The sequence below is a fragment of a genome, unplaced genomic scaffold (genome assembly GCF_019419815.1).
Source record: "Pyrus x bretschneideri cultivar Hongxiangsu unplaced genomic scaffold, Pyrus_bretschneideri_v1 Contig34, whole genome shotgun sequence".
NCBI lineage: Eukaryota > Viridiplantae > Streptophyta > Magnoliopsida > Rosales > Rosaceae > Pyrus > Pyrus x bretschneideri.
The window spans coordinates 3,485,257-3,497,312 of NW_025999657.1; the positions used below are offsets into that span (position 1 = coordinate 3,485,257).

The 12,056-nt window shown below is 38.4% G+C and overlaps 1 protein-coding gene across 1 annotated transcript; it reads right to left on the minus strand.

Annotated features, from left to right (window-relative positions):
• Positions 1 to 9,504: 9,504 nt before the first annotated feature.
• LOC125480592 (bifunctional adenosine 5'-phosphosulfate phosphorylase/adenylylsulfatase HINT4-like) lies at positions 9,505 to 11,714 on the minus strand. The gene is made up of 6 exons (XM_048591593.1): positions 11,554 to 11,714; positions 11,324 to 11,370; positions 11,155 to 11,231; positions 10,935 to 11,001; positions 9,814 to 9,891; positions 9,505 to 9,706 (listed from the first exon to the last, which is right to left on the minus strand). The coding sequence occupies exons 1-6, from the start codon at positions 11,635 to 11,637 to the stop codon at positions 9,601 to 9,603; spliced, it is 459 nt and encodes a 152-aa protein (XP_048447550.1). The 5' UTR covers positions 11,638 to 11,714; the 3' UTR covers positions 9,505 to 9,600.
• Positions 11,715 to 12,056: the final 342 nt, after the last annotated feature.

Genomic DNA, 12,056 nt, shown 5'->3' on the forward strand with positions numbered 1-12,056 from the left:
ATCGGGGTGTGTCACTAGTAACTAGATAAGTGTATTGGTTTTGAACTTTGAAGTTTGATGGCATGTTGAATTTCAAAATGATTTTATGTGATGGAAAATAATGAATATGTAGGAATTATTATTTATGTAATTTTTTAGGTAATTGGGGTAACAAAGTTGTAAGATGTAATCTTCTTGAAAAAAATTAAAAAAAAATAAAAAATAAAAAATAAAAAAAAAGTTGTAAAATGCAAAAGAGAAAAGAATGGTCGTAGCCCCAAAACCTATCCGCACTAAATTTTGGAGTACAATTCTTTTGCCTCCTATTCTCATCCTTTTAGGATTCTTTTACCTCATATTCTTATCCCATTCTCTCCTACTTTCTCACAGTTTTCTCTATCTTTCTCTCTATATATATAAAAAAAAAATCAATACAAAATGTTGACGTGACTTAATCGTAACCATTTAAATAGAAGGAGAGAAAAGGGAGGAGAGATTAGGTGGGGAAAGAATTCTCCTCCCTAATTTTTTCAAAATTGGCTTGGTTTGGTTTGATTCTGTTTGCAGGGGATATTTGTTAAAATGGAATTGAATTAAACCGTTATATTGTATATTGTATACTTATTTGATAACAATTGTGCGATCAAATCGATCCTGTCCAAAATTGTGGGCACCTACAGTTGTTAGCTAATTTGGCAATGCTTCTTTTTTAAGACTGGCTGAAAAAGCACATGAAAATACTGACTGGAAAGTCACATAGCCAAGTACTTTTTAAACAAAAATGTTTATTAGTTTTTCCAATAGGTATGCACTTTATATCTATTAAAAAGTATTGTCAAGCAGAAAATGATTTTCACACAATATTTCTAATAAATAAAATAGAATAGAATAAAGAGGCATAAATATACAGTGATGTGCTAACCAAGGGAAAACAGAATGTGCAAATCATTATTCTTGTCAAATAAACCGATTTTGATTAAGGGAAAGAGATTAGAGCTATAAAATAGTGGTTCAAATTATTCTTTTGTTAAAAGTATTGCAAAGAAATGGCAAAGACAAATAGAAAGAAATAAATAGTGGGAAATTGTAGAAAGATAAAGATAGAACACTGTTGGCAGCATTTGTCATGTGACATGAGTTTAGGCGGGAGAATGATTCTCTCTTTTTTTTATTCCTATTCCATTTTCTCTTATCTTCTAACAAATTGATTTTTGTATTCTTTTAATTATTAAAAAATTAACACAAAATATTAACGTATTTAACCATAACTTTTCATATAAAAGGAGAAAAATATTAGGAGGAGAGAGAATATTAGGAGCCTTATTTTTGGCCAGTCTGTCTGACTCTGTTGATATTCTGCATTGGCTTTGACCAAAAGGCAAATCAAGCTTAGGAATTTGAAGCTGGATGCTGCCTTTTCTCTCCTTCCTTCTTTCCAATCACCCTCCCTTGCTTTAATATCTTTATTAATTACATTCAACGTTAAAACTCTGTTGCTTTCAAACCAGTAGGGCAACTAATTAAGCTTTTACTAATTATTCAATGCTAATTGTGGTCAATGTACAGAAACTCATGCTTAAATTAAAATGTTAACTTCACTTGTATATGTAAAGACTTTTCTTCTGTTTGTTAAGACCTCAAGCTCTTACCAAACTGAGTTGTGACTTGTGAGTTCCCATCTTATTTCAAGGCTTCATTAGAGTCACCTTTGATGCTTAGTATTAATGTCACATCCCGGCCCGGGGCGGATCACTTTCCCGGCCCACTCCACCACCGTAGCACGATATTGTCCGCTTTGGGCCCCGACCACACCCTCACGGTTTTGTTTCTAGGAACTCACATGAGAACTTCCCAATGGGTCACCCATCCTGGGAATGCTCTCACGCGCTACTCGCTTTACTTCGGAGTTCCAATGGAACCTGAAGCCAGTGAGCTCCCAAAATGCCTCGTGCTAGGTAGGGATGGGAATATACATTTCAGGATCACACCCCTAGGCGATGTGGGATGTCACAATCCACCCCACTTAGGGGCCCGACGTCCTCGTCGGCACACCACGACCAGGGTTAGGCTCTGATACCAAATTGTCACATCCCGGCCCGGGGCGGATCACTTCCCGGGCCCGCTCCACCACCGTAGCACGATATTGTTCGCTTTGGGCCCCGACCACGCCCTCACGGTTTTGTTTCTGGGAACTCACACGAGAACTTCCCAATAGGTCATCTATCCTGGGAATGCTCTCACGTGCTACTCGCTTAACTTCGGAGTTCCAACGGAACCCGAAGCCAGTGAGCTCCCAAAAGGCCTCGTGCTAGGTAGGGATAGGAATATACATTTAAGGATCACACCCATCATGGGATTGCTCTCGCGCGTTACTCACTTAACTTTGGAGTTCCGATGGAACTCGAAGCCAGTGAGCTCCCAAAAGGCCTCAAGCTAGGTAGGGATGGGAATATACATTTAAGGATCACACCCCTGGGTGATGTGGGATGTCACAATTAAGTTGGATTAGATAACTCATTAGATTTAAAGTTTGTTAAATCTTTAAAGGAAAAATGGAGGCCAGTTTTTAAATTTTGTCCAAATTGAGGAGGGAAAATGAGAAACGATAAACACACATTTTTAGCTTCTCACATTTTGTTAAATCATGTTGAAGTAAATAATAACATAGAGTCGACCTCCATTCGCTTGTAAAAAATCATCTCATGTGGAAAATATGTATTAGTATCTCTTCTAATATACACAAAATTATAGGATATCAACACTTTATAAATGTTTTTGTTCTAATCTCCAAAAACGTAAATCCAAACTCTACATTTTTTATTTTTGAAAAAAAAGATATTATGGGGAAGTGTGCTAAGCCTCACAATAGGTTAGCCATAATAATGTGGTTCAAATTCGCTTTTGATGAAAATCGAACCTAATACCTCTGACTTATAAGTGAAGAGGAATACCACTAGACCATAGTATAAGTGGCTTTGCCTTGTTTTTCATTCGTCCATGTAAACTTATTTGGAATACTAGGGATAGATGGTCCTTCATTTGGAGGTATTGTACGAACAAGAACTTATTGGAATAAGTCAATGTTTAAGAGAAAAGGAATGTAAATATTCTGTAATTATTAGTGTCTTGTTTAGGAAGGATAATATGTCCTTTATTTGTTTCCTTTTTGTAACAAGGATTGTATGCACCTATTTACACAAAATTATGGAATATACGAGATTAAGCCGTAAAATTCAATTTGGCATCAAAACCAAGTTGTAACCTTAATTCCACTGTGCTGCCATGCTGCGTATGTCGCGAGGGAAGAAAGGAAGACAAACTGGTTTTTTCATTGCATACCTGCAGCAAGAACAGTTTGTCGTGCAGTGTGCTTGTGTGTGCCGTGACCTATGGCGAGTGACAAAGGCGACATGGAGCTGAAGTTGGAGGGTGGACCACATGGCTTTTCCCACAATTCAGTCGTAAACCTAGTTGTTATTTAGAGTGATGCTTCGGTGGTACCTAGTACTATAAAACTTAATGGATCAAATTACCCTCTTTGGTCCAAGGTACTGGAGATGTATATCGCTGGGCGTGGTAAGAAAGGGTTTGTGACAAGAAGCATCAAAGAACCCAAGGAAAACAATGCCGAGTATGAAGCTTGGGGGACTGGGAATGCCATTGTGAAAGGGTGGTTGATTAATTCCATGGAATGGGTTTTTTCATCCATCGCCGTACTGCTAGAGAAGTTTGGGAAAAAGTTGCTCGAACGTATTATGACGAGTCTGATATTTCTCAGATTTATGAGTTGAAAGTGAAGTCATTCAGCCTTTGACAATAAGGGAGGCCTATCGGTGTATACTATGCCAATCTCAAAGCTGTTTGGCAAGAATTGGATCAGAGGAGACCAATCAAGATGGAATGTGCGGGTGACTTGAAGACACTTCGATAGGAGATCCAACTAGATCGTGTGTATGCTTTCTTAGCATGGCTTGATGATATATTTGATAAGGTGCGTAGTGATGTCTTGAGATCACAACCTTTACCATCTGTGGATGAAGTGTTCTCTATTGTGAGGCGGGAAGCACAACGCCATGCAATGATGATGGGTAGTAATGGCGTTGGGAATCAGGGAGGAGTCTCTTCCGTGGCTATGGTGTCCCGGCCACCTTCTAGTAGCTAGACATTTCATCATTCATCATCAACAACTTCTTGGCCATTCACTCGGGAAAATAAGGATGACTTGAAGTGTACCTTTTATGGGCAAACCCGTCATACAGAAGATACATGTTTTCAGAAACATGGAGTACCTAACTGGTTTCCAAAATTGAAGAAAAAGTTGTGTGCCAAGGAACAAGGTGCTGATGGCGCAAGAGGAGGCCGTGCATCTGTGGCCACTGCTCCCAAGGATGTCGTACCCCCCACTGGTAATCCGAGTCACAGTTTGCTGACTATGACCACCCCTAGTGAAACCCCGTCCATTCCAAGTAGCATGGGGCATGCTTTTTTAGCCTTTTATATGGAACATCATACATTTTGGATTCTAGACTCAGGTGCAACCGATCATATGACTTTTGATAAGAATTTATTTACTAGTATGACAACGAGTTCACGAAAATGTATTGCAACTGCCAATGGACAAACAACACTAGTTTTGGGGGCTGGCACGGTGCACCTCACATCGGCCCTTCCTCTTCATCATTGCCTACTTGTTCCCTCGTTGTCTCATAATTTGTGATCTATTCCTCAAGTTACTGAGCAATTAGATTCTGTTGTGCTTATGTATCCACTTTTTTGTTTACTTCAGGATATTCAGACCAAGGCGATAATTAGGTGTGGCACTAAGAGAGAAGGGTTATACTATGTGGATTACGTCGTTCCTGGCAGAGCTAATGCAGTTCGAGCATCCCGTACCAATAATTTACAAGAAATTTGGTTATTGCATCGTCAGTTAGGACATGCTTCGTTTGGTTATTTAAGGTATATGTTGCCTAGTTTATTTCATGCAATAAAAGAATCAGACTTACATTATGAAGTATGTATTCTCACAAATAGTCATCGTGCTTCGTTTCCTTTTAGTATGAATAAGAGATTATTACCCTTTAATCTTGTGTACTCAGATGTTTGGGGTCCCTCCCCTGTTAGTATTTTGTCTGGCATTAAGTGGTTTGTTACCTTTGTGGTTGATTGCACACGTATGACGTGGATTTATGTGATGAAAAATAAAAGTGATGTGAGTATAGTCTTTCGGTCCTTCTCCAAAATGGTTGCAACACAATATTCCTCTGTTATTAAGGTTCTCCGCTCTGATAATAGAGGTGAATATATTGGTTCCAAGTTGTCTAACTTTCTTCGGGATCAAGGAATCTTGCATGAAACTACTTGTCCTCATACCCCATAACAAAATGGAGTTGCGGAGAGAAAGAACCGTCATATCTTGGAGACTGCCCGTGCCTTGCTTATTGGTGCATCCGTACCTAACCGGTTCTGGCATGATGCGGTCACTTATGATGTGTATGTCATTAACCATATGCCATCCCGGGTGTTGGACTTTCGTACACCTCTCCAAGTGTTAACGGAGTTTGTTCCAGTCGTGTCCACCAATACCCTTACTCCCCGTGTCTTTGGGTGTGTAGCTTATGTTCATATTCATAAGATTTATCGTAGTAAGTTGGATCCATGTGCCCACCGGTGTGTTTTCCTTGGTTTTGCTCCTCAACAGAAAGGGTATAAGTGCTACCATCCTGAAACTCGCCATATGTATATGACCATGGATGTTACTTTTTCGGAGTTCGAGTATTTCTATGTTTCGATTCCATCACCTTCTGATCAACAGGGGGAGAATATTATCGGTGATCTTGGGTGGTTGGAAATATGTGGCTTAAGGAAAGAGTGTACTGAAGAAGGGAGCTATGAAAGCTCTCGGCATACTGCAGAAATGAGCCGTGAAGGCTCACAGCAAGAGCCTATCGAGCACTAGAGTTTTATTCAACCACCTGAGCCCTCTTGGCAACATCTTGCCGAATGTGATGAAGAAAGTCGGCATGAAGCTGTCGAGCCCCCGTCACACCATTGCCTACCGAACCCGCAACCCCCTCTCTCTCGACTTCGATAGTGCCACCCAATATGTCTCCTCTTAATATCCTTGAGGTAAGTACTACTGGTACTCATCTAACTAATCCAGATAACATTGTGAGTACATATAAGTTGTCACTAAGGCAAAATCATGGTGTTCCTCCTGACAGGTTTTCTCCTGAAGGAAAAGTGAAGTATCCAATTGCTAATTATGTGTCGTGCTCGAACCTTGCCCCGGAACGCCAAGCCTGGGTAAATAATATAGAAGCAATCCAAGCACCAACCAGAGTTAAGAAGGCCTTGAAGGATCCTAAATGGGCTGCTGCAATGGATGAAGAAATGATGGCATTACATAAGAATGATACATGGGAAGTAACAAAGCTACCTAAAGGAAAGAAACCGGTTGGGTATAAATGGGTCTTTACAATTAAATACAAAGCAGACGGATCAGTAGACATGTATAAAGCAAGGTTAGTGGCAAAGGGTTATACTCAGACTTATGGTGTTGATTATCAAGAAACTTTTTCTCCAGTGGCGAAGATGAATATAGTACGTGTTCTAATCTCTTTAGCTGCAAATCTGAATTGGCCACTGAAACAATTTGATGTAAAAAATGCTTTTCTTCACGGGCATATGGAAGAAGAGGTATATATGGATTTTCCTCCAGGGTTCAATACTGGAGGGAAAACCGGAGTATGTAGATTGTTAAGGTCACTTTACGGACTTAAGCAGTCACCTCGTGCATGGTTTGGAAAATTCACTCAACTGATGAGAAGAATTGGGTATTTTCAGAGTCACTCGAATCATACATTATTTGTGAAACAAAGAAGTGGAAAAGTGACAGCCTTAATTATTTATATGGATGACATGATAATAATGGGTGATGATACAGAAGAGATGATGAGGCTAGAGCAAAACCTAGCTGCCGAATTTGAGATGAAGAATTTGGGAGATTTGAAATACTTTCTTGGTGTGGAGGTTGCTCGGTTATCTAGAGGTATTTTCTTGTCTCAACATAAATATGTTCTGGATTTATTAAAAGAAACAGGGATGCTGGGATGTAAACCGGTGGACACTTCCATCGTGGAAAAACATTATTTGGGGATTTATCCAGATCAAAAACCGGTTGACAAAGGTAGGTATCAAAGACTGGTTGGGAGGTTGATCTATTTATCTCACACTCGTCTGGATATTGCCTATGCTGTAAGTGTGGTGAGTCAATTCATGCACTCACCAAGCATGGATCATATGGCGGCAGTAACGAGAATCTTGGCTTATTTGAAGTCTGCACCTGGTAAAGGGATATTGTACGCGTGTCATGGACATATGAGGATTGAGGGTTTTACTGATGCTAATTGGTCAGGTGATGTGACTGATAGAAGGTCTACATCTGGGTATTTTACATTTGTTGGAGGTAATTTGGTCACTTGGCGAAGCAAGAAACAAATTGTAATATCAAGATCCTCTGCTGAAGTCGAGTATAAGGGAATGGCACAGGGTGTGTGTGAGATTCTTTGGCTACAGAAGTTACTTTGGAGTCTCGGTTTTAAACAGACAGAAGCAATGGAGTTGTATTGTAATAATAAGTCCACTAGAGAAATAGCTGAGAATCCAGTACAACATGACATGACTAAACATATGGAGGTTGACGAACATTTTATCAAAGAAAAGCTTGCAAACATTCTTACCCATGCCGTGTGTAGTAGGCGTTTTGATGATTCACTAGTCAAGTTGGGCATGAGTAATATCTATGCTCCAACTTGAGGGGGAGTATTGGAATAAGTCAATGTTTAAGACAAAAGGAATGTAAATATTATGCAATTATTAGTGTCTTGTTTAGGATGGATAATATGTCCTTTATTTGTTTCCTTTTGTAACAAGGATTGTATGTACCTATTTACACAGAATTATGGAATATACGAGATTAAGCCGTAAAATTCAATTGAATTTACATGACGTAAGTATACCGGTAGTATTTTGTGCTAATAAAATAAAGATATGAGTAAGTTTTTGTTCACATATCTTTGTTTTATTGGCAATCATGCCATGTGTCTGTTTACCCGTGTAATGCAAGTTGTTCTTTATTTTAGAGCATAATTGCTTCCAACGAAATAAAAGATGAATCTGTGCTCCCCTAATCCTCCCAAAGAGTTGACTCTACACGGCCGAGTTTCTCCAGAGTGGTAGTCATGATGCTTAAGAGAAGTATACCAAGAAATAAAGAGGGCAACAGGAAGAAGAATAAGAAGTTGTTTGAAGAAACTGGCATGGTGATGATCCGATATTTATTCCAATTGTGCTACAAAGCTAAAGGAATTGCTTCTTTGGAAATGGAAGCTCTAAACTGGCTCCAACATTTCAAAACATTCCAAACAAGTAAACAACTATCTATCTTTTGTACTAGATAGAAGTTAGGTTACTAAGCGTTAAGTGATGATGGAGTAGTATTGTAGTGGGCTTCCACTCTCACATTATATATGGAGCTCTAAATCCCCACACCAACCCCTTTCAATGAAGCAAATTTAGAGTTTAACTTGGATAAAATGGTCCATTTGAGGATACAATGCTCCATAAATGACATGCTAGTGAAAACCAATTTCGTTATTTGTCCGCATCATAACTTAATGTTAGTGACATCATCACTTAATGCCAATGACTCCATCACTTAACATTAGTGACTTAACAAATTTCCATTTTTCAAGACGTTATGTAATTATTTCAAAAGTTTTAAAATGTTATAAGGACCAATTTAAAAATACACCAGAAGGGTGAGTAGTAGTTATCCGTAGTATCCTTTGAAATTAAAAGTAGTACAAGTCTTAAAAAATTTCAAATTGTGAAGAACACACATATTGTAAATCTAAAAAGAAAAGTGAGATTTAGAAATTAACACGGAGGTTTTTAATCCATTCAATTAGTCTTGTTCTTTGAGAGGTTTTAGTTGCAAATTATTCTCTTAATTAATTACTTACAATTAAAACTGAAGACATTAAGGATAAGCAACGCCACAAGCAGATTGTTTTAACCTTCAGACCTCAACACAGGTTAGTATAATGCCTTTTCAATTATTATTATTTAAGAAGGGTTGTAACTTGTACGTCTTCAGTTTCCTCTTATGCTTTCACACCTTGTGTTCGGAGAAATGCGTCTGACCAAATGCTTCGACAAAGGGCGTTTTATAAGCTAACAATGCAGGCATACCCTGCCACGTTCAGCTTCACGAGCTTGTTTATCCCGCCCTCGCACTGACACAAGTAGAGATCGTATCGCTTCAAGGACCTACCTTAAAAACCCATAAACAAATGTGGTATGATGTCCGCTAAGGGAGATTACCAACTAAGTTCATACACCAGAAATTGCTGCTGTTGGATCTTTCTATATCTTAGTATTTCTTATGAGCATGTACAGTAATTTGTACACTGCACCAAAAAACTGAAACAAAAGCATCACTGAAGAAAAGCAGACCATAAGACTAAGAACAATCGACGATACATAATTCATCAGGCGTAATTTTACAGAAAGCCAACGTAGTCGTGTTCAAGTTTCAACTACTACTTACGATGCACATCAAGCTTTTGAAATACCTGGTGGCAAAGGCTTGATCTTGCCCAGCAGCTTTTCAGCTTCAACAAATCCAATTGATCCCACAGACAAATACTTTATACACTTCCATCTGTTCAAGTATAAGTAGGCATGTCAGTTCAATGAACAAGCAGGATGTAATCATGTAAGAGAAATCCCCGAGGTACAAAACAACTGTGAAAACCCCAAATAGCTTGCCTGGGTGTGTAAGGTAGTGCGAAACAATGTAGATGAAGATGGTTAACGGAGTTCAATGGAGGCTGATGAAATCCAAATCTGTCAAAAGGGAAGTCGAAAATCATAATCAAAACTCTTTTATTATTGAAATAAAATCCTATTATTTTGACCCAATCATTTCCAAATAATGATGCGCGCATGCTTGTTCTAATTCAAGTTCAAATGTTCAACTATTGTATACTCATTTAAGGATTCACAAGCAATCCCACAAACTCATTTACAGAAAGACCCACTTCCAAGGTTCTAAAAGACACTTGGCGCTAGTCTGGCGGCGAACTGGGGCCTAGGCGAACTAGGCGGATGTAGGTAAATTTATTATATATTGTGTAAATAAGTGTCTGTTTATACTTAAAAAAATATTGGAATACATACATTGTAAAATAGAATGACACATTATCATATATTAGAACATAATAAAAACATTGAACAAACATATAATGTGTGTTCATCTAATTATTCAACGTCTTTTATTAAAAAAATAAAATGTAAAATGAAAGTTATCTATTTTTTGTCTAAGTGAGAGTCACGACCTAGACGGGTGCCTAGGCAGGAGCGGGCGCCTAAGTAGGTCTAGGCACCCTTTCTTAATTTCAAACGCCTTGGATTAATCAGGGCGGTGGTCAGCACCTAGCACCTAGGCGGCGCTAGGCGGGGATTTTGAGAACAAGGCCCACTTCCAAAGAAGCCGTAAAGGGCCAAATTGGTCAGGGATACACCAAATTACATAATTAACTAACATTCACATTCTTCACCAGATCATTTCTGCATTACGCAATCTGTTTGACTGACATGATATTAGAACAAAGGGGCATCAATTATCTCATAACATCATCGTTTAGATGCATATAAATACTTTAGAAAACGAATCGATTGTTCTGTTTTCTTTCAGCTCATTTCTGCATTAAGCAATTTGTTAGGCATGCCGAAAATGCGGTGTGTAACTAATTTGGAAAGCATACTGACGTGAAACAAATCTTAACACAAATTTACACGACGTAGCTTCTCAAGATCAATCTATTTGTGCACGCAATTACAACCCCGAAAATAATACTATGAAAAAACCTGAATCACAAAGGCAATACCTGTACTGATGGCATTGCGGTGCATCTCGTTGTATTAGCTTTTTCCCCACTTCTAACAAGTGACTTACTGTATAACAACGAAAACAATGGAGAAAATAATCACGAAGCGTATCAACAACAAAAGTGGCTAAGAAATTACGAAATAAGAAGAAAAGTCACACATTGGTTCAATCATATATGATTTTAATCCAAATATACCAACAGATTGAGATTAGATTACCCAAAGAGTAGTCTTCAGGTCTCCTCTGAAGATCCTTAACACTTGGAATGTGATCCACTGGAACAACCAAGTAATGCCTACACAGGATTACATTGGAAAATGACTTAAAATTCAATTAAAATGGTAAAATTGATGAATAAAAATTCGAGAAATTACATTCTATCAGTACCTTACAGCAGCCGGGTTGATGTCTTGAAAAGCAACGACCTTTTCATCCTGCAAGAAAACCCTAGTTGACCAATTACTGAATTACAGCAACAAGATCGACATATTACGGAGAGCAACGTTTGGTTGCTGAGAAAATCGGAAGGGGATAAAGCCCGTTTGGCAGCTCAACTTTCTGAGCAACCAAACTGAGTGGAAGGGAAAATGAAATGCGTAAAGAGAGAGCAAGCAGACAGTGTGGAGGAGAGTGGTAGAGGTGGGCTTTCCAGCGATCTGGCAGAAGATGCAGGGTGAAGCTGCGGCTGCTGCTGCCGCCATCGGCGACTCTAAGCCGCGAGCAGAGTTAATGGGACTCGGACGAGTTCGGGGACCTTAGGCCATCTCTAGAGGGCTAGCAGATAGCTCGTTTTAACCTTTGGTACTCAAATATGTTAATATTTTAATAAATAGTACATGGTTATATTTGCCTTCATTTCTAATCGAGAGTAAAAGGATCATACATAATTTATTATTTAAAAAATACAACTTAAATTCAAATCCAACAGCTAAGTGATGTCAGCTAGCTGTTGGATTTGAACCAAATTTTGTAAAATAGAAGTTATAGGAAAAAAAAGAATTTAAAAAAAATATGAACCAAATTTTGTAAAATAGAAGTTATATGAAAAAAATAGAATTTAAAAAAAATATGAAACAAATTTTGTAAAATAGAAGTTATAAGAAGTTATAATACTAATACA

Excerpts from the sequence above, each read along its gene's own strand:
- LOC125480592 (XM_048591593.1), bottom strand. The coding sequence starts at position 11,637 with ATGGCGGCAGCAGCAGCCGCAGCTTCACCCTGCATCTTCTGCCAGATC. Across the intron at positions 11,371-11,553 it reads CTACCACTCTCCTCCACACT|GATGAAAAGGTCGTTGCTTT; the intron begins GTCTGCTTGCTC and ends GTTTTCTTGCAG. Across the intron at positions 9,892-10,934 it reads CCGCAATGCCATCAGTACAG|ATTTGGATTTCATCAGCCTC; the intron begins GTATTGCCTTTG and ends CCCTTTTGACAG.